The sequence below is a fragment of the Acanthisitta chloris genome, unplaced genomic scaffold (assembly GCF_000695815.1).
Source record: "Acanthisitta chloris isolate BGI_N310 unplaced genomic scaffold, ASM69581v1 scaffold3231, whole genome shotgun sequence".
Taxonomy (NCBI): Eukaryota; Metazoa; Chordata; class Aves; order Passeriformes; family Acanthisittidae; genus Acanthisitta; species Acanthisitta chloris.
This window is the reverse complement of record NW_008657493.1, coordinates 118,891-142,571: the sequence shown is the minus strand read 5'-3', so window position 1 is coordinate 142,571 and position 23,681 is coordinate 118,891. Positions and strand designations below refer to the sequence as shown.

At 38.1% G+C, this 23,681-nt stretch overlaps 1 protein-coding gene across 1 annotated transcript in view; it reads left to right on the top strand.

Moving 5' to 3' along the window:
* Positions 1–23,681, top strand: part of ATAD2B (ATPase family, AAA domain containing 2B) — a gene marked incomplete at its 5' end in the record, with an annotated part of 60,251 nt that overhangs the window by 19,269 nt on the left and 17,301 nt on the right. Inside the window, 9 exons of the mRNA XM_009084724.1 lie at positions 2,576–2,887; positions 7,136–7,268; positions 9,198–9,384; positions 10,054–10,239; positions 10,844–10,979; positions 11,319–11,515; positions 14,019–14,178; positions 17,354–17,476; positions 22,867–23,004. Coding sequence (XP_009082972.1) covers positions 2,576–2,887; positions 7,136–7,268; positions 9,198–9,384; positions 10,054–10,239; positions 10,844–10,979; positions 11,319–11,515; positions 14,019–14,178; positions 17,354–17,476; positions 22,867–23,004 — 1,572 coding nt within the window. The remainder of the gene's footprint in view (positions 1–2,575; positions 2,888–7,135; positions 7,269–9,197; positions 9,385–10,053; positions 10,240–10,843; positions 10,980–11,318; positions 11,516–14,018; positions 14,179–17,353; positions 17,477–22,866; positions 23,005–23,681) is intronic.

The window sequence follows — 23,681 nt, the reverse complement described above, 5'->3', positions numbered from 1 at the left end:
TTCACAAGGTACAGGATTTTTGCAGTTTTCCTGTCACTGGATGTACAGTATGCACAAGAGAGTCCCTCAGAAAAGAGACACCAATTATTAGTCTTCAAATGTAATTGCTCTTGAGAAATGAAAAGTAGAAATGGAGACTAATTGTGTATCTGATCACCTGAGAATTTAATTTTAAAAATAGGCTACAGGCTATTATTTCCTAATTTTGCAATTCTTTGGAGATGTACAAGCGGTGATTAAAATGACTGCTAGAAAGTGATATTGCAGCATTTATTAATAGAAAAATCAGAAAGGATAAAGCTCTTGAGCTGCTGAATCTTTTGTCATGAAGATGCCAAAGTAGTTTTTAAGGTGGCAGACATTCAGGGTATATCTCCAGAACATCTTTGATTTAAGCTTTGGTTTAGTGCTCTCCTCCTGCCCCCCTCTTTGTTTAATCCAGTGTGCTTGTTGGGTGAGAAGTGGACCAGTTTGAATGGGAGTGTGATACCTGATGTTTAAAGAACAAAGCAGAATTTAGAGGCAAGACCATGGTTTTGATTTCTCTGGTGCACCCATAGCTACTGTCTAATGGTTTCACATGGTTGGAGTGTGCCTCCATGGTTTTGATTTCATGATGGAGATTAGTTAAAAAACCCCAAACATAACCTTAGTGCTGAAAATAATTAGTAGATATATCTGAACATACATCAAATGTAATGTGTGTTTATTTTAAGGTAACTTGGGAATGTGAATTGCTTCACACTTTTTAGATAATAGTCACTATGTGGGTTTGTCAAGTTTAGACAATTATAGCTACTGACCTTTTTTATAAAGTTGCAAAGCTTGGTTTAAAAATGGCAGAGTCATCTGATACTGACAGTGATCTTCCATCTGGGTGGGGGTTTTTTAATTTTTAAAAATTGTTTTCAAGTATATATGTGAAACACAGGTGAAATTTGAAGTCTCACCCAATTTAAGTCACCTTTATAGTTGAAAAGTTGATATCTTCTATTATTATCCCCCAAATTTATATATCTGAAAGATGGGGGTGGAAGAGTGTCTGCCTTGCCTATTAGTCGCTGCCTTTTTTTTTTTTTGTTTTTCAACACTGTCTATGGAATCAGCTTTGTTCCTTGTTGCTGTATGGATCTTGCAATAATGTGTGCCAGCAGCACTGGTAAAACATCAGAGGCTAATGAGAAAGAAGCAAGGCAGGCTTCAGTTTTGGGACTTGGTGCTGCCAAAAGACCAATCACAAAATCACAGAATGGTTGGTTGGAAGCAACCTTGAAAAGATCTTCTAGTCCAACCCCCCTGCCATGGGCAGGGACCCATTCAGCCTGTCCTTAAACACTTTAAGGGATGAGGCATCTGCAGTCTCACTGGGCAACCTGTTCCAGTGCCTCACCACCCTCACAGTAAAGAATTTCCTCCTAAGAGTTAGTCTAAGCCTACCGTCTTTCAGCTTAATACAACAATAGAGGGGGGAAAAAGTGAAAATTGTGTAAGACCTCATGGGGAGGAGGAAGTCTGGTTAAAAACCAGTTGATTGAGAATAGTTTTAACTAAAGAATTGATTAATTAGATGTTCTAAACACTTTGTTACAAGCGCACGAACTTCTGCATGGCAGTACCTCAGTGCAACACGTTTTCCTATAGTGACTTGAATTCTCTAGAAGAGTTTTCTCACTGGGATATTGTTTTACGTTTTTTGAAAGATGGAGATGTGGTGCCTCAAAATACAGGGACATATCCATGTCTCTTGCTGAGAGAGGTGGAAAAATTTGAAGTCTAATTTCTAGCTCTGGGGAAAATGCACTAAGCATTAGTACTGCAAAAGACACAGAGGTATTAAATCTCTCAGTATTTCATAATTACCAGATCATGTGTTTCAGCAGTGATGATTAAGCAATTATAGGTAGCCACCTGTAGATACTTAGGAAGATAGGCTAAATTAAAATTCTAATGCATTTTAATAGTTTTTCTACTTCTGGTTATATTAGTAAAATTACAAAACTAAAAAATCTGAAACATTTTTCTTGATAGTAAAAGTTAACATTTTCCAAAAGTTCACAGTACGCTTTTTTAACAAGAGACTTCATCTCTTCCATATTCTCCTCATGAAGCATTTTTCTTTTATACTGCTCATTTTCTCAGTCTGTAAAAGTTTAAAGTCAGTGATGTCAGTGTAACAAAATTACTTTGCTAATGAAGAATATATTCACATCGAGATATTAAAGTAAAAAAGGAGGAGAGGGACTAGCCTGTTAAAATTGCACACATACTTTAGACAATATTAAGGAAAAAGAGCGATGACAGGCCTGTAACCGAGGGCTGAAAATACACTGTATATCATATGATATAGTGAACATGTAGGTAGTTGTAACCTCAGTGTGGAATTAATTTGTTTGTATATCTTGATATACCTGTCTCATTTCTTGGTACACAGCAGTGTCATTGGATGACGACCTGATACCTTTTGGCAGATGCTTTGTGGACCTCAACAATTAAGTGTCACTAATTGCTTTTAGCTTGAGGCGTGTTTGAGACACATCTTTTTCATGGATGATACTCTTGTTTTTGTGTGCACTAGGGTACTGTGGAGCTGACATAAAAGCACTTTGCACTGAGGCTGCCTTGCTTGCCCTGAGACGACGCTATCCCCAGATTTACGTGAGCAGTCAGAAACTACAGCTTGATGTTTCTTCAGTAGTTCTCAGCGCGCAGGATTTCTACCATGCAATGCAGAATATTGTGCCTGCTTCCCAACGTGCCGTGACATCTTCAGGACATGCACTGTCTCCTGTGATCAGACCACTCTTGGAACGTACCTTCACTAAACTCCTCGAGGTTTTACACAAAGTGTTTCCTCATGCTGAATTTAGCCAGGGTGACAAAAGTGAAGGTATGTGGTTTGGGTGTTTTTGCAAATGGTGTTTCAGATTGGAAATATTTCAGCTGGGTTTCTTCTGCCGCTGGCCTTGAACCTGATGTACATTTGGTTCAGTGTTGTTAGGATGTAAATACAATTAACTTGGATGTTGCATACTTTTGCTGATTCCAAGCTGAGAAATCTAATAACCTGACCTATATAGGCCATGATCCCATAGGTGTGAGGACTACCTGAAAAAAAGGAGAACCCTCCTAAACTTACATTCAAATGTGAGAAATAATGGGGCATAATCAGAGGGCAAACAAAAAAGCCCAACCAAAACCAAAACAAAACAATCAACCAACGAACCAAAAAAAGGTGAGATAATGTTACTCATTGTGTTAGGACCTGAAATTGGTGCTCTTGTCCTGAATGTTGTTTAGCTGTCCCCAGTCCTTTGCTTGCTGATGGTGCAGAAACAGGCTGTGAAGTACTATAGGGAGCTTACAGCTCAGTAGGTGAGACTGTGGTTAGCCAAGATATCTAAGCCTATATAAAATGGTCATCTGCTGGCTGAGGAGAGAGTCCTGAGACTCCTTGAACTGGCTTGGTTGCACTCCTGATCCTCTGAGTGGATTCTGTGGGCTTAACAAGTGGAGAACTATTTGCTATTTTGTCATGTTAGCTTTTTTGCCAGATTAGTGGGTAACATCAACTCACTAAGGGGTCAGTGAATGCCAGAGCCCTGCTGCAGTGGGAGCAGTGTGAGTGCACTGAGGAAGCAGGGAATAAGAAGGAATGCAACTGACTGTTTTGACTGGCAGTGAGTCAATAGGTTCTGGGGTTTTTTATCCAGCTCTTGAGACATGCTTTAATAGTTACCCTGGTCATTTCTTGTAAGTTAAATGCTGAACAAGATATCTTGGTTTTGCTGTCTACTTACTCTGGCATACTGGTTTCTGCTATGCTTATCTAGGATCACCCTCACCCCCTCAACTCTGAAAATGGTACTCAGGGTTGCGTGTGATTAACTTGAAAACAGCCCAGTCATAAAGCAAATCTGTGACAGCCTATTCCAGAGCATGCTTTTAGCCTGCAGCACAGGCAGCTTAAGCTGATCCTTGTGCTGGCTGCTGCAGTTTCTCCAGCCCAGCTGTGAGCTGGAAAGCTCTGTCCTTTCCACTTACTTTAGTATGTCAGGTCCTTTGTTAAACCATTTTAGCTAGAAAACTCATCCAAAAGTGATGTATTTTTGTCAGGTTAGTTTTCTGCTGACTGTGGGATAGCTGGAGGTTTTAACAAGTGTTGGAGTTGGCCAGAGATGGGGCCTGGGAGCGTGTGATGGTGTGTAGGGGGAAATGAGCTGGCTTGCAGCTGCAGTTAGATCCTATTAGGCTCTCATAACCAAAATTGTTTAAGATGTTTAAGTCTCTGTATACTGCTAATCTGTTAGTAATGCCCAATTTAGAGATTGTCATTATTGTTGAAGAACTGGTATCCCACTCTGTTGTAAAGTTCTAGTTCAGAATATTTCACCTGAAATACTGCATGCAGTTCTGGTGTCCTCAATATAAGATGGACATTGAACTGTTGGAGGAAGTCCAGAGGAGGCCACAAAGTTGGTAAGAGTACTGTAGCATCTCCCCTATGAAGACAGGCTGAGGAAGTTGGGGCTGTTCAGCCTGGGGAAGAGAAGACTGCATGGAGACCTCATAGCAACTTTTCAATATCTGAAGGAGCTGCAAGGGAGCCAGAGAGGGACTCTTTGTTAGGAGCTGCAGTGATAGGACAAGGGGTAATGGGTTCAAACTGAAGGAGGAGAAATTTAGGTTAGATACTAGAAAAATGTTTTTTGCTGTAAGGGTAGTGAGACACTGGCACGGGTTGCCCAGGGATGTGGTGGCTGCCCCAACCCTGGCAGTGTTCAAGGCCAGGCTGGATGAGACCTTGAGCAACCTGGTCTAGTGAGGAGGTGTCCCTGCCCATGTCAGGGTGGGTTGGGACTAAATGATTTGAAAGGTCCATTCCAATCCTTAAATTCTATAATTCTATTTTCTTTGGTTATATTCTTTGCATTCCTATCTATTACTACTCATTACTGCTAACAAAGTGAATTTGGAAGCATTTACTGATTTAAATAGTAGTTTTACTGGATAATTTGCTGCTGTGAATACTTCTAAATGTTTGTAGATAACTGGTTTGGAAGATACATGAACTAAAGTTTCTTTTAACATTTCATTTCAGCTTAGTTTTTCTTCTTACCCCCTTACATCCAAGAAGATAGTAAATGATAAGCCTAATCTGTGTTAAAACCAGCAAAATCTACTTTCAGGTCCAAAGATTTTAAATGTAAATGTAGATTATACACTAGGGCTTCAAATTTTCTTGAATTCAGAGCCAGGTGTGTAGAAGATGTTTACTGGTATGCTTACAATCTGCACATCTAGTTTTTGTACATTTCACTAACAGTTCCTGTTTCTTGTAGTTCAGTGAGTCAGATGCTCAAGCAATGGATGCCACAGACTTGATGCTTGGGATTAAAAATGGGCTGCCTTTTAAAATAATTATGTATTTTAGGAAACGAATGCTGTGTTCAGTGCATGAGCACAGGACCAACGCTATGGTCTATATTTGGTATACTGGAAATTCTGTCTGTTTAGGGACTACAGTGAGCCCAGAGTTAGGAGGCTTTTGTCCAGTTGATTTCAAGATCTTTATCCTTAGCTGTCCAGCAGCTTCTGCACTGTGTTTTCTTGCTATGGACTAGCTTTTGGCCACTGGTTGGGGTCTGCAAGCATTTTTCATCTCTGTTCCCCGAGGAGTTTTTGTCGAGTGTGTGACTGCATCATACCTCGACAAGGGATGCCGTGCATCCTCATCTTACACCAGCAGAATATTATTCCTGCCCAGCTTCCTCTGAATCCAGTTTCTTACATCACACAGCCAACTAAGGGCACCTTTGTTGTCCCTTAACAATTTTTCCTGGGACCTTGTGACTAGATGCATCTTCCTCCAACACTTGATGCTGCCTTGAAGGTGATTCCGTTGTCCCATGGTGATTAGTGTAGCTAAGACCTGTGCCATGGCTTCATGTGAGTCCACAAATCCTGCAGTGGTTTGTATATTTGAGAATAAAACTTGGATCTCTCTGTATTTCACACTTTCATTGCATAGCAGACCGTTTTCCTAAGTGGGTGTGGCCAGCTGAGCTGCTGTTAGGACATCCAGTAGTTGCCCTGAGTAGCAGTGTGCTCGAGTGACTCTGGGCTGCTCTTGGGAATGCTGCCCATGCATTGCAGGGCATTTTGTTATTCAGGAGACCTGGCCTCTGCACTGCTCCTGCTGTACAGTGAGTGGCTGTAACGGTTTTCATCCCATCACTGCAGACTTCCATCCCTATGAAAATGAGAATGAGTGGGCTCACGTAGGGTAAGAGCAGCCAAACTCCTTTCATGGGGCAATAAAGATCTTGCAGCAGTTATTTCCCATTAGTAAATCACAGCAGGTTGCTCTTAATCCCGTTGCTGCTTTGGGAGCTAATTTAGGAGTACCTGATTTTTGACTGTCACCTGGTTGTTTTGGTTTAGTGCCATACTTGTATTTTTAGCAGTTGTTTGTTCCTGCAGTTTGTCTTGTGAGTGTAATCAGCCTTTTAGCTTTTTGTTTCTCGAGGACTATATGGAAAGTACTTCAGTTCATTATGTTACTATATTAGCCAAGGAGTTAAAATAAGTAAAGGAATAGTATATGAACGTTGAATGCATTGAACTGATTTTGATAAAAAGTAATTTGATAGTCTTTGGCAGATTATCAGAGGGTGGAAAACAATCCTTCATAAACATATATTATCTAGGTGATCATGCTGAGAATAATTTGGAAGAAGTGTACCTGTGAGAACAGATAAGTAAGCACAAAATTCCATATAGTCTGAGGAATTATACATTTTATAACTGTATCTTTAAAAAACCCTCTAACTTGAAATGAAACCAAAAGAAGCATTTCATAACTAGGTAAACTTTTTTGTATTCGAGAAGTTGTTCTGCTTGATAGTTAAAAGAAATAGATTGTAATTATAATTAGACTTCTACAGTGTTTAATTTGATTTGGGGTTTGAAGTAATAAGTACTTATTGTTCTGAATTCTGATATTTAGACAGATTTAATTTCTTCTACATTTGAAATGTTTTGTAATTGACATGAAGAAAATTGTAATGTCTTTTCTTGTTTGTTGTATGTGTACTTAGAAGTGATAAAGTTCTAATTAATACATCTCTTGGAACAGATGTACCAAGTCTAATATTAGATGATAGTGAAGATGAGAATGCTTCATCAATTTTTGAGACGGGCTGTCACTCAGGATCACCAAAGAAACAGTCATCAGCTGCTATACATAAACCCTACCTTCATTTTACAATGTGAGTGTTTATCTAGATGCATGTAACCAGATAGATAAAAGCATGAAATTCTTACTTCAGGAGAGCTAAGAGAGATGATATTTTCCTTTGGGGTGGCAGTGGTGTTCTATAATGGAAATATGCAAGAGTTTTAGATATGGGAATGTTCTTAGGAAAGACCACTGAGTAATCAGTAATATTTTGCAGCAGGGAAGTGTAGCTTAGAAGTAAAGATGTTAGCATCAATTCTTAATTTTAACCAAGTATTTTGATTTGAAAGTTTAAGAACTGTGAAGAGATATATGTAGGAATATTTTGGAGGGATTGTTTCCTTTTTTCTTGGTCTAAAGTATTGATGAGCTTTGGTATATGCAACTGTTTGGATGTATTGTGCAATGAATGTGTTCAGCATTTCTAGTATCTCTTTTAAATTGTTTTTCATGTAAAGTTTCAGGGAAATAGTAGTTTAGAAAGTCTGTGTGAAATTTGGATGAGTCTTTCCTGTATAAATTGGACTGGTTGCAGGAATTAACAATAATTAAAATTTCTTTGTTTTGTGTTAAGAATAGTTTTAGACTACTTTGAGACAGTTTCTGCAAGGAGTTTGTGAAGGAAGAAAATGAAGTAAGAAAAACTTTTCATTAGTGGTACCGTTTAGCAGAGCCATCTTGTGGAAAACTGCTAAAATTTTTGTGCTAAAGAGTAATAGAAGTACAGAATTTATGGAAATCTAAGCTTTAAAATAAGGATTTAAGTTCAAATAGCTGGAGGTACACATTCAAGTATTTTAATACCAAATTTACACTTCTGCTGTGAGTTTGGGAAGGGGAAGCCAAAATAGAAACAACAATATATAATTGTGTGGATGTGTGTCTAAATAAGAGTCTTTAGTCTTATATATCTCAAGTTACATAAAAATAAACATACAAAGTGTATTTTAATTTTTGTAAAGCTTGTAAGCCTCCCTTAATCTATTTTATGAGCGTTTCTGATTATCTGTGTGTGTAACCTTCACCACTGGAACTGAAAAGCCAAAGGTCAGCTATGTTCATTGCTGTTCCAAAGTATTTAACAGGAAGTAACACCAGCCAGTCTTATTGCATAACCCAAGGTGACTGAAGTGCAGATAAAAATGCCTTAGTGAGAGAAAATGCAAATTAATTAAAAAATTTTCTCGTTTCATAACCAATTTTCTACAAATGGGAAAGACTTTTAATGGCAAAACCTAATGCTTTTCTCTTCTTATTTGTCCCCAAAACAGGGCAAAAATCCCCAAAAGAAAGAAACAAAAGCAAAATCCCCAAATCCTTTGTATGGAGTGCTCAAAATGTCTTCTCAACAGCAAAAAAACCTCCAACCTGAAATAACTTTACCTTTGCATTTTTCTTGAAAGTTTTCATTCAGTCTGGAAGTCTATGGAGAAGTGTACGAATACTCTAGAATACAAGATGAATAGTGATTTTATTCAGTCTTGCTTTGGGTCCTGTTTCTTAAAAAAGTAAACTGTTGAAATGTTCAGTGGTTCTTGGAAATCTTGGGTAGCACTTAAGGGATAAAAGGCTTGACCTGGGATTTCTGAGGCTCTGAAGAGATACTTTAGGAGTTAGGACTGAACTAGACATGATTAAGTATGTGTCTTTACTGGAAGTCTGTTAAGTCTTTTTCTATCATCAAGGAATTAGATTTAAATAAACCTGTTATAATGAAAATTGCAATGAATTTAATACATGCATAGATTTTTCTCAGATGAGTTTGATTTAAATTGTTTTGAAACCAAAGAATAGGCAAAACTTGAGTTACTGGGACTTGAAGTAGTGTTGAGGTGTAGTCGAGTTAGTTGAATCTTTTTAGGCTGAAAGTCTTCTGGATTCTAAAGTATCTCATAGGTATATCCATCCATTGATAACATTGGCTTGTTAATTGACTTGTGTTACTGTTACTCTGTTGCAGGTCATCTTATCACCAGCCAGCCTCTTACAGACCAAGATTACTGCTCTCTGGAGAAAGAGGTTCGGGTCAGACTTCGCACCTTGCTCCAGCACTATTGCACACCCTTGAAAAATTCTCCGTACACAGGCTAGACCTGCCAGCTCTTTATTCAGTCAGTGCCAAAACGCCTGAAGAGTCATGTGCACAGGTGACATTTCAGATTGTCTTGTAATGAGTAAATTAGGTAATTCTGGAAGAGATTAGTTGCATCAATATAAAGGCAGCCAGCTGGAATGTTTGGTTTTCATTGGCTCCCTTTTATTTTCATGTTTAAAATAAAGAGGTCTCTAGAGGGTGATGGAGATCTCTCTAGTGACTAGTGAGAGTAATTGCATTTGTAACATTTACATTTTTAACCTGCCCCCTCATCACATAGCTAATGCCAAGTAAGTTTAATCTGGGTATTCGATGCCTGATGTTCATTTTATTCACTTGTGTATGAGTTGGTGTGCTGTGGTTCTAGGCTTAGTTTTCAGTGGTTTAGGTTTCAAAACAGTTTGTGGTGAATTTTGCATGGATTGCAAAACAGTTTAATTTTCATCTTGATTGTTCAGTCGTAGCAAGATTTTAAAACATATATGGCAAGTAGTTGCTTTGTAGTCTCCTTAGCACATTGTTGTAAAATGATTGAATGCTCCAGCGGACAGTCACAAACACTTGTTTGGAAAGTATTTATCATTAGATAATTTTATTCTGCTGGAACATTTGTCTATAAAATACCACGAACATGAGTCATTTCCTAATGCATGAGAATTTAATTATGATTGATACTAACAATTAGTTATTTAGTTTAAATGCCATTTTTTCTTTTGATTAGATCTTTCGTGAAGCTCGAAGGACAGTACCAAGTATAGTTTACATGCCTCATATTGGTGATTGGTGGGAAGCTGTCAGTGAAACTGTGAGAGCTACTTTCCTAACTTTGCTGCAAGATATACCATCTTTCTCCCCTATATTTCTACTGTCTACCTCTGAGTCTATGTTTAGTGAATTGCCTGAAGAGGTGAGTTTATTGTGGGAGGAGGTGTTGTTAGGGAGTTCTGTGCTCTTCAGAATATTTTGATCATGTGAAAATGTTTTGTAATGGTTTTTCTAACATAATTCAGAATACATCAAACTGAAAACATAATATTAATTGAATGTTTGTAATTCTCCTTATGAGGGATGTATGTGCATATTACTGGCTTTCATAAGCTCCATAGTACTCTTTTGACAAATTACTCCATTGTAATTCAATGCAGATTTAGTCTAAAGGCCATACCTTTAGCTTTACATCCTCTAGGGCTCAGGGTGGGGGAGGCAAGTCCACATATTTTCCTCAACATTTTCTTTGATTTAATTTTTCTCTCTTGCCTTTTCTCTTCCTTTCACTACAGAAGTGGCCATTGTTAGGATCATGGGATATTGCAATTTAGTTACTACAGAAAATTCAGTGAGAATTACAAACATTTGTTCTTCCTAGGCTGTGTACACAGCTTTGAGTTGAGTTTACTATCTTCTGTCCTGTGGCTCATTTCCGTAAAGAGTGTGGCTTGTGTTTTAATATGGTCATTGATGATGTATTTTTGAGTGGGGGCTCAATTCTCCTCTTTTTTTTTTTGTTTTAGCTGAAATGTATTTTCAGAATCCAGTATGAAGAGGTTTTTTATATTCAAAGACCAAGTGAAGAGGACAGATTGCGATTTTTCAAAGGGTTGATCCTTGATGAGGCAGCAATGCCCCCACCAAGAAGGAAACAGGCTGGTAAACTAATTTACAGTAAAACCAATAATAATGTGATACAAATGTTTTGTGTTACTTTCCTTTTTACAAAGGTGTGGGTAATTGACAATGTGAGTAACATGTGACACTATTAATCAGTGCTCAGAATAAATGTCATAGTTAAGAGTTTACAGTTTTGGAAAATGAAGAGCTGTGGGGTTAAGGATGCAGAGATAGTTAGGTCTGTGAGGCAAATCAAATATATATTGAAATTATTATTAAATGTTGATTCATGTACAATTAAATCTGAAGTGGCATAATCCCAAGAGCCACTGTGTTGTTAATATTTCCATTGTCTGACTTCTGGTGTTTTTTCCCTAGCTCTTCGTGCTCTGGAAGTTCTTCCTCTTGCACTGCCATGTCCTGCCCGGGAGCTGTCGGAAGCAGAGAAGCAGCGGATGGAGGACCAGGAAGAGAACACGCTGCGGGAGCTGCGGTTGTTTCTCAGGGATGTTACCAAGAGGCTGGCCACAGACAAGCGCTTTAACATCTTCAGCAAACCGGTGGATATTGAAGAGGTCTTGTTTCAGTAATGTGCAAACAATGAAGTTGAAACCATTAGAAAAAGGATCTAAATTTAAAAAAGGAAATGGTTAAGTTACTAAGAAAAATAATGTTTGGTCCATGATCTTTCCTATCTAAATTGTCATTTTTTAACTGGTGAGATAGTTGCAGCCTCATTGTCTTTGATGCAAGGAGTGGAGCATGTTCTTTAGCTATACCGGTGACCTATTGAAAAACCATGTGCATTCCTATCAATTTTATAACTGAAACCAGAATTTTAAAATGCCAACACTCCTACCCCTACCAGTGCTCCTGAAGCCATAAATATAATTCTTTAATAAAGGCTTTTGCATAATTATAATCACAGACATGATAATATTGGGAAAGTGATCTGTGTTCTGTAATGTGTTCAGCAGTAATAGTATTGTGGAATTATTTCAGCAGTAATGCTTGTGGATGCCATTAATCACCGATGGAAGCACATTATAAGGCATTAACTGGTCGATTATGGAGTGTGCACACCTAACTGATGAGACAGTTCGATCTGCAGATCTGTTTTCAGGTGCTGCTGTATGGATAGGGTTGTGTTTGACTCTGAGAGCAGATGCTGGCCCACTGCAAGCTTTGCTAACTGAAAAAAATTCCTTAATTGCCTCTGAAGAAAGAAGCATCTCTTTTAAAAGACATTAAGAGATGAATATTGGACATTAAAAGTGCAGCATTATGAAAGCAGATTTGGAGTGTAAATTCCTTGCAGGATGGAACAGGCATCTTCTGTGGGCCCATGCAGTACTCTTTTAATTTGAGCTTTCCATAGTGTTCCATTTGAACAGTCCATAGCTGACTGTTGTTGAAAGCCTGATTAATGAGGCAACTTAGAGTGTGAGCATAGTTTGTGCAGTGACTTGGTTTGATTTTTCTTAGGAAACTGTTTGGAAGATCCATTATTGTAGGAAACTTCATACTTGTAGCAAAGGTAGTTTCTTTCCCCAAAGAATTTGCAGATAAACTTACATGAATAGGGGCACACAAAGAAAGAAAAGTAACCGTTGCTTGTTTTGTAGATGGAGAGAATCGAAATGTGAATTTGTTATTTAAAGACTTACCAGAAACCCCTGCTAATACATCACAGCACTAGAAATCCTATGTAATCTTTTTCATCCCACCTGGTGCATTTAAGCACAGGACTATCCTTTCGTTTTCTACAACAGCCTGTCTGCTTGACTTCCTTAGAAAATGTGTTAAGTTTGTTCCACTCCTACTTGCACTGCAGAGAATGCTGCTGTGTGATAAGTCAAGTATTTTCCTGACTAATTCAGCAGCAATATTTACAGCTTCCAGTGAGTTTTTCTAATGTTGTGCTAACAAGAAAAGCAAGCCTGTGGCTTAGCTTTCCAATCCCTGAACCAGTTACCACCTTTCCAGAAAGGCAGACAAAAGAGAATTTTTGCCATTTTAATTTTTCATCATAAATTTCCATGTCTGTGTTTTAAGGAATGAGCTGACTTAATTGCTGTCCACTGACTTAATGCACTGATCTTAGTTTATGCTGTAATATATCTGTGGACACTAGATTAAAAAAATTTCTTATGAAGCCATTATGGCCTGATCTGAATCTATGTTTACTCTTTGATGCTTTGGAAGTGACTATCATATGTGAGTGATTTCAAAAGAAAAAGTGCAATACAGTTTCTGAGGCTGCCAGTATTTTTAATTAATTCTAATCTTAATCACACTGAAACATTCAGGTATAGGTTTTTTTCCTTTGAAGTAAATAACAACAAGTTCAAAGTTTTTTTGGTGAACTTTGTTATAACTGCTGTGCTGACGCATTTGGCTGTCAAGCTTGACACCCTTATGGTGTCATTAATTATGTTAAACACTTCTTAGTGTACCTAGTGGTTGCTAAATCTCCAGTTATGAAGTAAGCCCACAGTAAACTGTGTCACAAAGCTTTTTCTTTAGATTGTCCTTCTGTACAACCACTGTAATGTCTGCCATCAATAAAACCTGAGTTTTCTTTCTGAAGCAATTGATTGAAGGAACTATTTAATAGCAGTTACTTAAAAGCTGATAATTTGACTGTTCAGTTTAATGAGAACTTTAGCTACAAGGTGAACAAAATGGAGCTTCCCTAATTTTTCCTGGTGGTTTGAGTTAGGATGATGTTTTTTGTTTTTATAATCCAAAACAGTGTTATCACACTATAAAAATATAAAGTCAGTCTAAACTGCAATAATACATTTACTTTAAAATGTGTTGCTAGAAAAATGCAGTTAAATTAATTTGGAAAAATAAATTGCTGAGCTACTGAAGAAAAAGTAGCTTTGGAAGTCCTATGGTTTTAGCCTGATAAAACTATGTTTTCAGCATAAGTTTATTTAGAAATCAAAATGTGTAATTAATGTCTTAGAGCTAAGCATGCGGAATAAATCCAAGTATAAAGATATGGAACTGTCAGTGTTCAAATGGAATGCATATGGTCCTGTGTCATCTCTATATGCTGTTTGTTTATAGGTTTCAGATTACCTTGAAGTTATTAAAGAGCCAATGGACCTATCAACAGTAATCACCAAAATTGATAAACACAACTACTTAACAGCCAAGGATTTTCTAACAGACATTGACCTGATCTGCAGCAACGCATTGGAATACAATCCAGACAAAGATCCTGGAGGTAAGAACCTACTTTGTTTTGAGCTACCTAAACCTGAAGGCCTGGTATTTAGTCCTGTATTTTGTTGCTATTCAGGCATTTAAATAAACTGCATGCAGTGCGATAATTCGGACAAGCAAGTCCCAAGGGTCTGTGCATTTAGTGCTCTGAGGCACGTAGTGCGTTGGGGGACATTGTAAGAGTAGATGAACTACAGTATTCAGAGTTGTTTTCTGATAAATTAGGTTTTGTAGTTCATTTTCAAACTTGATAGCTCCTTTTCAGTGAATATACTTTGTATATGGAGAGCTGTGTAGAGAATCCTGCACACAATCTGGCAGTGGCCTGATGTATTTCCATATTGGCTTAGAACATGAAATTCATACCCAGAAATTAAAAACTATGTATTTGGGGATAGAAATAAAACAGGATAAATTACTCGGCAAGGAAATCAGTTGCAGCTGATTAGGAGAGATTAGACAGTATTGTCTTGACAAAGTGTGATGGGATGCTTTCAATTAAAATGGAATTTGTGGACTGAAATGCATGTAAAAGCTGTTCATGCTCCAAACTGAGGAAAGAACATCTTGTGTGCTCTTTGCTAGGGCTGCCTTAGAGTGTACATTGCCAAAAAAAGACTTTCAGCTGGCAACTTCAAGAGTCATCTACATCAACACAAAGCACCCTTTTAACGTGGAGTTGTATTTAATGCACGTGATACTTGGAGGTCAGGGTCCATCTACAAATGTAGTCCAATGTGTTTAAAAGTTTTTCATTAAATCTTGTAAAATTATTTTACAAGATTAAAGCCTGATTTTTCTGTATTTTTCTTGCTCCTAAAATTTTTTTATTTTTTGAGGCATTTACAAGTGTCTCGTGTGGACTAACTGCGGTATAGTCTAGTCAAACTCTTAGACTTGTTTCACATTGCCTTTTGAACTCAGAGTGGTTCGTATCTGTAGAAGATTAATTCTTCAGTTTATGTTGCATTTTGTTTTACAATTAAAAAAAATCCAGTGATTATATACACCAAAAGGTTATCTGTGTTCTTGGTAACACACTTTTGAGGACTCCTAGTGTGTAATTGATGTGAACTAATGAAAGCACTTGGCAGGCTCTCGGGATTCTTGGTGTGTCTGAAGAGCACCTGTTTAGGGATATTTTGATTTTCCTTGCTGTCAGAACTGAGCTGGGTGAAATTGATCTGACTCTTTCTAGGTTCTGTTTTGGACTGTAGGTAATGAAAAATAGTTCTCTCCTCTGTGCTGCTAACAATGTATGATGTATTGCAGGAGAGCAAGCAGGATTTCTTGAGCTGTTTTGTGAACTCACTGCTGACACAGCACATCGTGGCTGTTCTGAGGAAGCATTCCATGCATTCAGATCCATGCATTAACTGAATATTAACCTATAAATGTTCACATTCTTTAAAGCTGGGCATATATGCTTGCCTCTGCTTCATTATTGAGTTTGCAGAAGAACCATGATGTCCCTGCTTCTGTCCTGTGGTTTAGTTGGAAAAGCAGTGGGAATACCAGACTAGGTAGTTTTGTGTGCAGTATAGATATTCTGGGGGTTGTTTGTCCTGGTACTTTGCTATAAAATTTTGGACAGGTTCTGTAGTAAGATAGGTTGTGGGTTTTTTTTCCCCTCCATTGTTTGACCAGGAAATGTTCTTAAAGGCACAGAGACATAACCATTGTTAGCCATAATACTTTTTGCCCCTTTGAAGCACTGTCTGTGGGAAAGTCTTGCCCATTACAGCATTGGAAGTAGTGATTCAATGAAACACCTGATTTGATTTTTACTTCTCTTCTCCCCCCTTCCTCCTTTGCAAGGGCATTTTAGACTTCTACTATCTGACCAACATTATAAAGTGTAAGATCTCAACATTACATCTACAAAGAATACAGTGTAAATTTTTTTTTGATCATAAAACCATAATGAGTCACAAATATGTGGGTAAAAATTTCTAACTTAGAATAGGTGTAAGTGATGGTAGTTTTCCTCAAAAAACATGTTGGACTCTTTTGAGCTGGATACTGGATAGTTTTTTTCACTCAGCAGTTTTTCCAGCTGTAAAATTTGCTGTTCCTAGAATTACAAACCTTGCTTAATAAATTTCACTGGTATTCTTAATTGTTGTCTTTAAAGATTATTAAAACATTAGATCATTAAATCTGATACTTTTATAATATGTTTTAGACATTAATGTTGATGCATGCTGCTCAAGTGCCTCCATCAGCTGGTAAAAGAAATTCAGTATGGGTGAATTGACAAATTAAATATGTTTGTACTAAAGGCAAATGAGTGTTGCAGGTTTCATTGAAAAGCAACATTCTAGATGTCAGTTTTCTCCAGGTATGGGCTTACTTATTAAGTTACAATTACTTTTCAGATTTCAACAGTGTTGGCATAATTTCTTTTGTGTGTTTCAAAGGTATGGGAACTGGTCTGTTTTTTCATGAGTTGCTTGTAGGCTTCCAGCGTGGGCAATTTGTCCTGTTCTCCAAAGAGATGAAAATGTAGCACACTTGGGGCTTGGTTCTTGCCAGTTTTTCTCAGTGGATTAAAATGAGAAATAGCTATTCAAAATAAGGAATAAAGTAATCTGTTTTAGCACACTTTTGAATTTCCTAGCAGTTGTTAAATAGCAATTAAGCAATAATTTAAGGTTAAAGGAAAAAAAACCCCAACATAAGCAAGCCAGGTCTACCTTACAGGTGCAGATGATGTTCAGTGTGATTTTGCAGACTGTATAATTGTATGAGTGTTCCTAGACCCAGTGGGTAAATTAATTTCTGGACAAGTCTCTTGTTACTTATGGGACTCTCTGCACTCTATTGCATTATGTTGTTCTGCCAGTTCAAACTGGCTACATCTGTTGATTCTAGCAACTTTCTAAAGATGGCAAGTTGATTTAGGTGTGTACATCATTCACTGTTTGCATTTGTTTATAGATGCCACTGCTGATTGAAGTAACAATTTATACTTCTGAAAACTCCTATATCTCTTCAGTAGCTGAATTGCGATTTTTGAGTGTGCTGTGATCCATCTGCATTTCCATACATCTGTAATTTTCCCCAATTATTTCTGTCTTTATCAGTGTTGTAATACACAATAGTACAGGACAACATAGAAATGGTAAAGAATTTATGTAATTGTGATAAAACAAGTGTCCTGTCCTGTTTTCCAGATAAAATAATCAGACATAGAGCATGTACTTTGAAGGACACTGCTCATGCTATCATTGCTGCTGAACTGGATCCAGAATTTAATAAGATGTGTGAAGAAATCAAGGAAGCAAGAAGAAAAAGAGGTATGTTTAACTTCATTTACCATAACAACATGCATAGGGACCCTCTGTAGACACATAAGCCTTCTATAAACAGACTGTGTAGAAAGTTTGACTTAATTTATCATAACACAGCAACATTAGAGGCACATTATAGATAGATAGGAGTGGCCTTGCATTCACATGTCCTTGTGGGGGACTTCAACCATACTGTTATGTGTTGGAGAGACAACACAGCAGGGCACAAGTAGTCTAGGAGATTCCTGCAATGTGTTGAGGATAACTTCCTTCTCCAAGTGATAGAGGAGCCAATACAAGAGGTGCTATGCTGGACCTTGTTCTCACCAACAGGGAGTTTGTGAAGCTCAAGGGCAGCCTTGACTGCACAGTCCATGAAATGGAGTTGCAAGGTCCTTAGGGGACAGCAAGGAGGGTGCACAAAGCAGCTCACTGCCCTGGACTTCATCAGAGCAGACTTTGGGCTTCTTTGGGCATCTACTTGGTAGAATCGTATGGGATAAAGCCTTGGAGGGAAGAAAGGCCCAAGAAAGCTGGTTCATATTCAAGGATCACCTCCTCCAAGCTCAGGAGTGATGGAAACCAGGCAACACTGGGAGTTCTGCATGGATGAACAAGATGCTCCTGGACAAATGCAAACACAAAAAGGAGGCCAGCAGAGGGTGGAAGCAAGGACAGGTAGCCTGGGAGGAATACAGAGAAAGTGTTTGAGCAGCCAGGGATCAGGTTAGGAAAGCTAAAGCCCTGATAGAATTGAATCTGTCCAGGGATGTCAGGGAGAAACAAGTAAAGGTTCTGTAGATATATGGGATAGAAAGCAAGATTTACAAATGTCCATATAAAAATATAAATTTAGGATGAAATACAGGATGGATGTCAGACTCAGATGGTGCAGGTTAAAGGATGACTGAGCTTGAAACATGTCTACTTCTTCCAGTTGTGTGAGCTGGTCTGATAAGGCACTGTCCTTCTTTTCAAAAGATGCATTGCCTTCTTTTCAAAAGATGCAACATTACAGTACTGTTAAAGACAGTACTGTAAAACCTGTTGAGCAGATAAATGGTACAGCTGCTACTGAAGATGTGGTGGAACCAGAGCTGTGCTCTGAAAGTGCCATGTAATGCAGTATAATAACAATTATGATAAGGGAGAATGCAATTTCAACCAGGGGATTTTTGGTTTGCCCTGGCATGTGTGCAAGTGTATATTGGGTGAGATGTTGATTTTTTTGGATTAAGAAACAATTATTACATCCACATTGAAGGGAGCATGAGCTTGACAATCTGATATTCCAGAATTAGGAAATATGTCGCTCTACACTGGAGGACATCACTTAGTTTTTGTTAAAATTAGTGCAGTTATTTTCCACTTGTAGTCCATAGACCTTCGAGTCTGTGGACAACTTCTAAAGTGACCAGGAAAAGTAATGAAAAGCCCAAACATATTCCCAGTGTGGGAACAGGGCTCTGTTTACATAAAAGATTCTACCCCCATGGCAAATTTTTGAAGTTCTGAAAGCTGAAAAAGGTTCAAAATCACTGAACTATAACGTTAAAATGAAATTTCATGCTGATTTAGGGATTACTGATTTCAATAATTCCAGCTTTACTTTGGCAAGTTGTTTCCTACTTTGCCTCCTGCTTTGGTATAAAGCTGCATTATTTAATTTCTAGGTTGAATTGGCTGGTCTTAACTTGTAGCTGCTGGTTCTTGAAATGCTTCTGTCAGTAGATTGAAGACCCTTTATTAATAAGCTTCTTTGAACTATGCATGTGTCTGTAGGCTTCCTCTTCTTCAGGTTAAAAAGGATACAGTTCCTTTTATTTTCCCATTCAGTCATGCATGTTTTTGTCTAATTCTGTCCAAACTTCCAATGTGTGTCTTGAATTGTGGCTAACTGAACCAATTGTAATTCACTGTGGTTGTAAAACAGAACTAATATAATGCCTTCATTTCTCCTCTGTACTTTTCTATTAGAAGTATAAGAATTTTCACAATTCTGGCCGTAGTGTCATGCTGTCAGCTGTGCTCAGTTAATTATTCGAGTCCCCATGATTGTTAAAGGTTACTGCTTCCGAGGTTAAAGTAAATGTTTGTAAGAGTTCTTTGTTACAGGTGGTGACTCTATAGCTTGTAGCTGTTTCTTGCAAGTTTGCAAGAGCTAACTGGAATGCTGCCCTTCTTTTTGCGGCAGTGGCCGAGTAATTTATATTTCCAGGAGCAAAACCTGCAGACCCTGTTGAAAAAAGAGGAGTTTCTTCAGTTGTAATTAAGGCTGATGATATCATGCAATGAACTTTATAAATTTGAAAAGGCAGGTACTATTGGTGTGAGATGCTGGTTAGAGGACCTCCAGATACAGGTGGTTGACTAGTAGTAGTACCAGTTGTTGGCAAGAGAGTAGCTCATAGGCAGCAATGGGCAGGTTTCAGAGTGGATTCAGTACACTGGCATGGAAAGTGTTACTGTCACAGGTACCTCCAAGTGACATTTCAAAGATGCTTGTGCTTCTCGACCACATTGTGGTGGTTTCAAAAGCAAGTGAGCTCTGCAATTGATCCAGCTGCAAAATGTGGAAGGCTAAGATCACTTACTGGGTTAGCAAGGACAAAAGATTTAGAATGCATGGAAGAAACTGTGTTAGATTAACTGGTTATGAACAAAGGAAAATATATCAAGCTCTTGAGGTCTGAGGAAGCTTCATGCTGTAGGGCAAACACAAGACATTTTCCTATCCCTGGACCAGGAGTTGTGTCAAAGACTGTGGTGTAGAACATCAAGATGGCACACTTCAGAAATGTCATCTTGGCACTGCTCACTGTAGTGGATGGAAGGGATGTCAATGCTGGTAAGTTTTGCCATTACTCCCACTTTACAGAATATACTTAGCAAGACAGCATATCAGCAAAATCACAGTGCATCTGCTGGACTTGACTTTGGCATGTACCCTGTTTCAGGGCAGTTTGAGCAAGGGATGAAAGAAAGCATATATCTGCAATTTTTTCGTACTTTGATTGGATGTCCACAAGGTTGGGGGATTTCTGGTTTCAGATTTGGATTGATTACCAGCTGGTCAAGAACAGGCATGGTCCCCAGATCCTCCTCCTTCCCTTCTGCTTCATAGTAAGAGCATATTTTAAAATAAAGGCATGGCTGTGTAAGCAGTGTAAACTATGCCTTTTGCTGTCTAAAGCTTTGTATAACTGGTGCCTCAAATGCAGGGGTGGTTGCTCACACCAAGCTCTTTGCCCAAGTGGAGCTGCTCGATGAAATCATGCTGAATCAGGCAGCCAGCCTGGTTGCCTGACCAGTGTATGGGACAAAATGGTGGGGAATTGAGCCTGTAAGTACTTCTTAATATCAACAGGAAATGTCCAGGCAAGGCCTTAAGGGAATGTTGAGGCTGAAGTCATAGTGAGTGTGCTTCATTGCATGATGCCCAGAAGCCTTTTTTCAGCTCAGAGTACCTTAAGCTTCTCTTTTTGTGGTCTGTGTTTTGAGTGTTGGACTGGCATTTGTACAGTGTGATGGAGAAAAAACCCCAACATTCACATCCACATTTCTCTGCACATATGTCTGGACTCGACTTGATAAAAGACCCTACTTTCAAGCCTTATCACAGTTAAAATACTTAGCTTGCTGACAGCACTCTGTGAAAGAAGGGCAATAATGCAAACAGTGGGACTATGAAAATGAAGTCCAGGTTTATCATGTGAGTCTGCTGGTGGTTCATGGACCGAGTATAGAACTTCTGTGAATATATGAAGGGGTCAAGGCACAGTTTGAGTCCGAGTGGGTGGCTGTGGCCATCAGAAAGATTTGTTTTCTGAGAAAAAGAATGTACTCTGTACTTGGTGAGATCCTGGACAAATATTCTTGGCTACGTTTGGAAAGATTTCAACATGGGATTTGGATGGAGTTGAGCAAGCTGATCTGCATGAGGCTTCTAGTAGATTCTCTGGAAATATTATGATGTGTTTCTGTATGCATTCACAGAGGAGTTTGGAAGGTGACTGACAAGTACTGTAGGCGCTTTAATCTTTACCCAGCTGAAAAGCCATTGATTTTCTGAATTATGCCATGTATTAGCTCTTAATTTATTTCCAGGATACTGAAGATGAGGGTTAAGGCTAAAAAGCTCCATATCCATTTTCTTCACAATTCTCTGGGCAAGTTATTTAGCAATCTTTCATAGTTTTAAAATGGAAGGTATTTTCTACATTGTTTTCTTCTTCCACAACTTTTCTGTTTGTTTTTATTTTTGGAAGATCTGCCGTTTTTACTTAGTACTGAGACTGGTGACCGACTGGTCTGCAGTGTAACAGAAAGATAGATAAACTGTACAGTAAAATCAGTATCTATGAGTTAAACTCGAATTTAGTGTTCCTGTATTACTGAAATGAGGTGCTTTTGTTGAGAGATGGTAAACTTAAAGAAAGCAAGTTTTAAACTGGTAAATTAGGAATGATATATCCGAGATTATTGGAATTTGCAACTTCTTGTTGAGACCAGCAGGTAACAAGGTACAAGTGGTGGATGTTTTGGGTAATGAAATATGTTTGATATGGAGAATAAAATATTTGTAATGGTATACACTGTAATTCTTAAGTATGAGGTGAGAGGTTTTCTTTTAATTTCTGCAGCTATCAGTTTAGGAGCATCTTGTCTGCTCTTGATCACTTGGTTCTGGTTTCTATTGCAGTCATGGCATGACATTTTGAGGATGGTTTTAATGGATGGATAGGAAATTCAGTTCACAAATATGGAACTTTCATTTAATTTGTCTTTTATATTGGTTAAGCATATTTTAAAGTTTGCCTTTTCAGAATTTAATTAAAAACCCTATGAAACAGTAGAAGCTATGAGATGAACTTATATTACAGAAAGCAAACCATACTTTTTGTTAAAAGCAGAATCACATTTTCTTAATCTGAGAGCTCATATTGACTTGGATATGGATCCATTTTACATAACATAATCACAGGGACAATACAAGGTTCTTATTCAGATACTCTTTTTGATATGGCATACAATGCTATTATGAATTGCCACTTATTTTAAATCATCTGTTTAAAATCAGGAAAAACCAAAATGGTCAGTAAGAATTTGTTTCGTAGAGGAAATACAGATAGAGTGCGATCTTTGGAGACCCAAGTGTGAGAGACAGTCCTATTTTTCTAATCCATCAGAGCTGACAGTTTTAAGAGCATGCAACCAGTAAGTTGTTTTGTGAGTAGAAACCAAATATTCTTGATTCTAGTCTTTGTTTTGGATGTCCAGCTAAATATTAGTTGATGTGCACGTATTGCAGTATGGTATTCCAAGTTTCTTCTTAAATTCTGTGGTTTTATGCAGCTTGGTTTATTTAAATAGGTATGGTTATCTTTTGTATGCAGGGTTATCAGTGCCAGCAGAACAGATAAATCCTCATGGTTCCACTGTACGGAAAACAGAAGCTAGAGCTGAAGAGGCATTTCGGAGCAAACAAAAACCCACAATGGCAGTGTGGCCCAACTCTGCAAATAAATGTACGTGTAAGTACTTGGGGTGATAACTGAGGGGTACTTCCAATGGCAGACATTTCAAATGTGTCCCTACTACTGCTTACTGATTATTTCCAGAAGTAATTTTAGGTGTGAAACATATGGAACTTTAGGAAATTCTTTTTCTGACTACATGAAATCTCTGCCCAGGAAGTTGTAAAGAATCAGGATTTCTGTTTTTGTGATAAAGGATAGCTGCTTCTGTAATGCAACATAAGAATTGGGTTTCTCTTTGTAAAAGACTGTGTAAGAGCTGTGATCCAATGAGGAGATCACTTCTATTGGTTTAGTAAGTGTTTGGGTTTTTACATACCTACACACTGCTTAATACTCTGATGTGCACTATGGTCACTTCCTGCCTTCAATACATTCAGTACCATGCTAAAAGCTAGAAAAGAGATTGCAAATTTCACTGTTTACTAAGTATTGAAAATCATTGCCATAAAAGAAACCGTTATTGGAGGGTGTTAAGATACGCTCGCTGGAGCCTACTGGATGAATCCAATTAAATGATCAAAATCTCAAGGATTGTGAGGTGTGACTGCAGGTAATCAGAGGCACTGCTAATTATTTTCAGGAGGTAAGTTGATTAGAACAGGTAAATGCATAACAGATTTTCATTATAAAGAAAACAAAAACTAAGAGGAAGTGGAGTATGAAGGATGTAC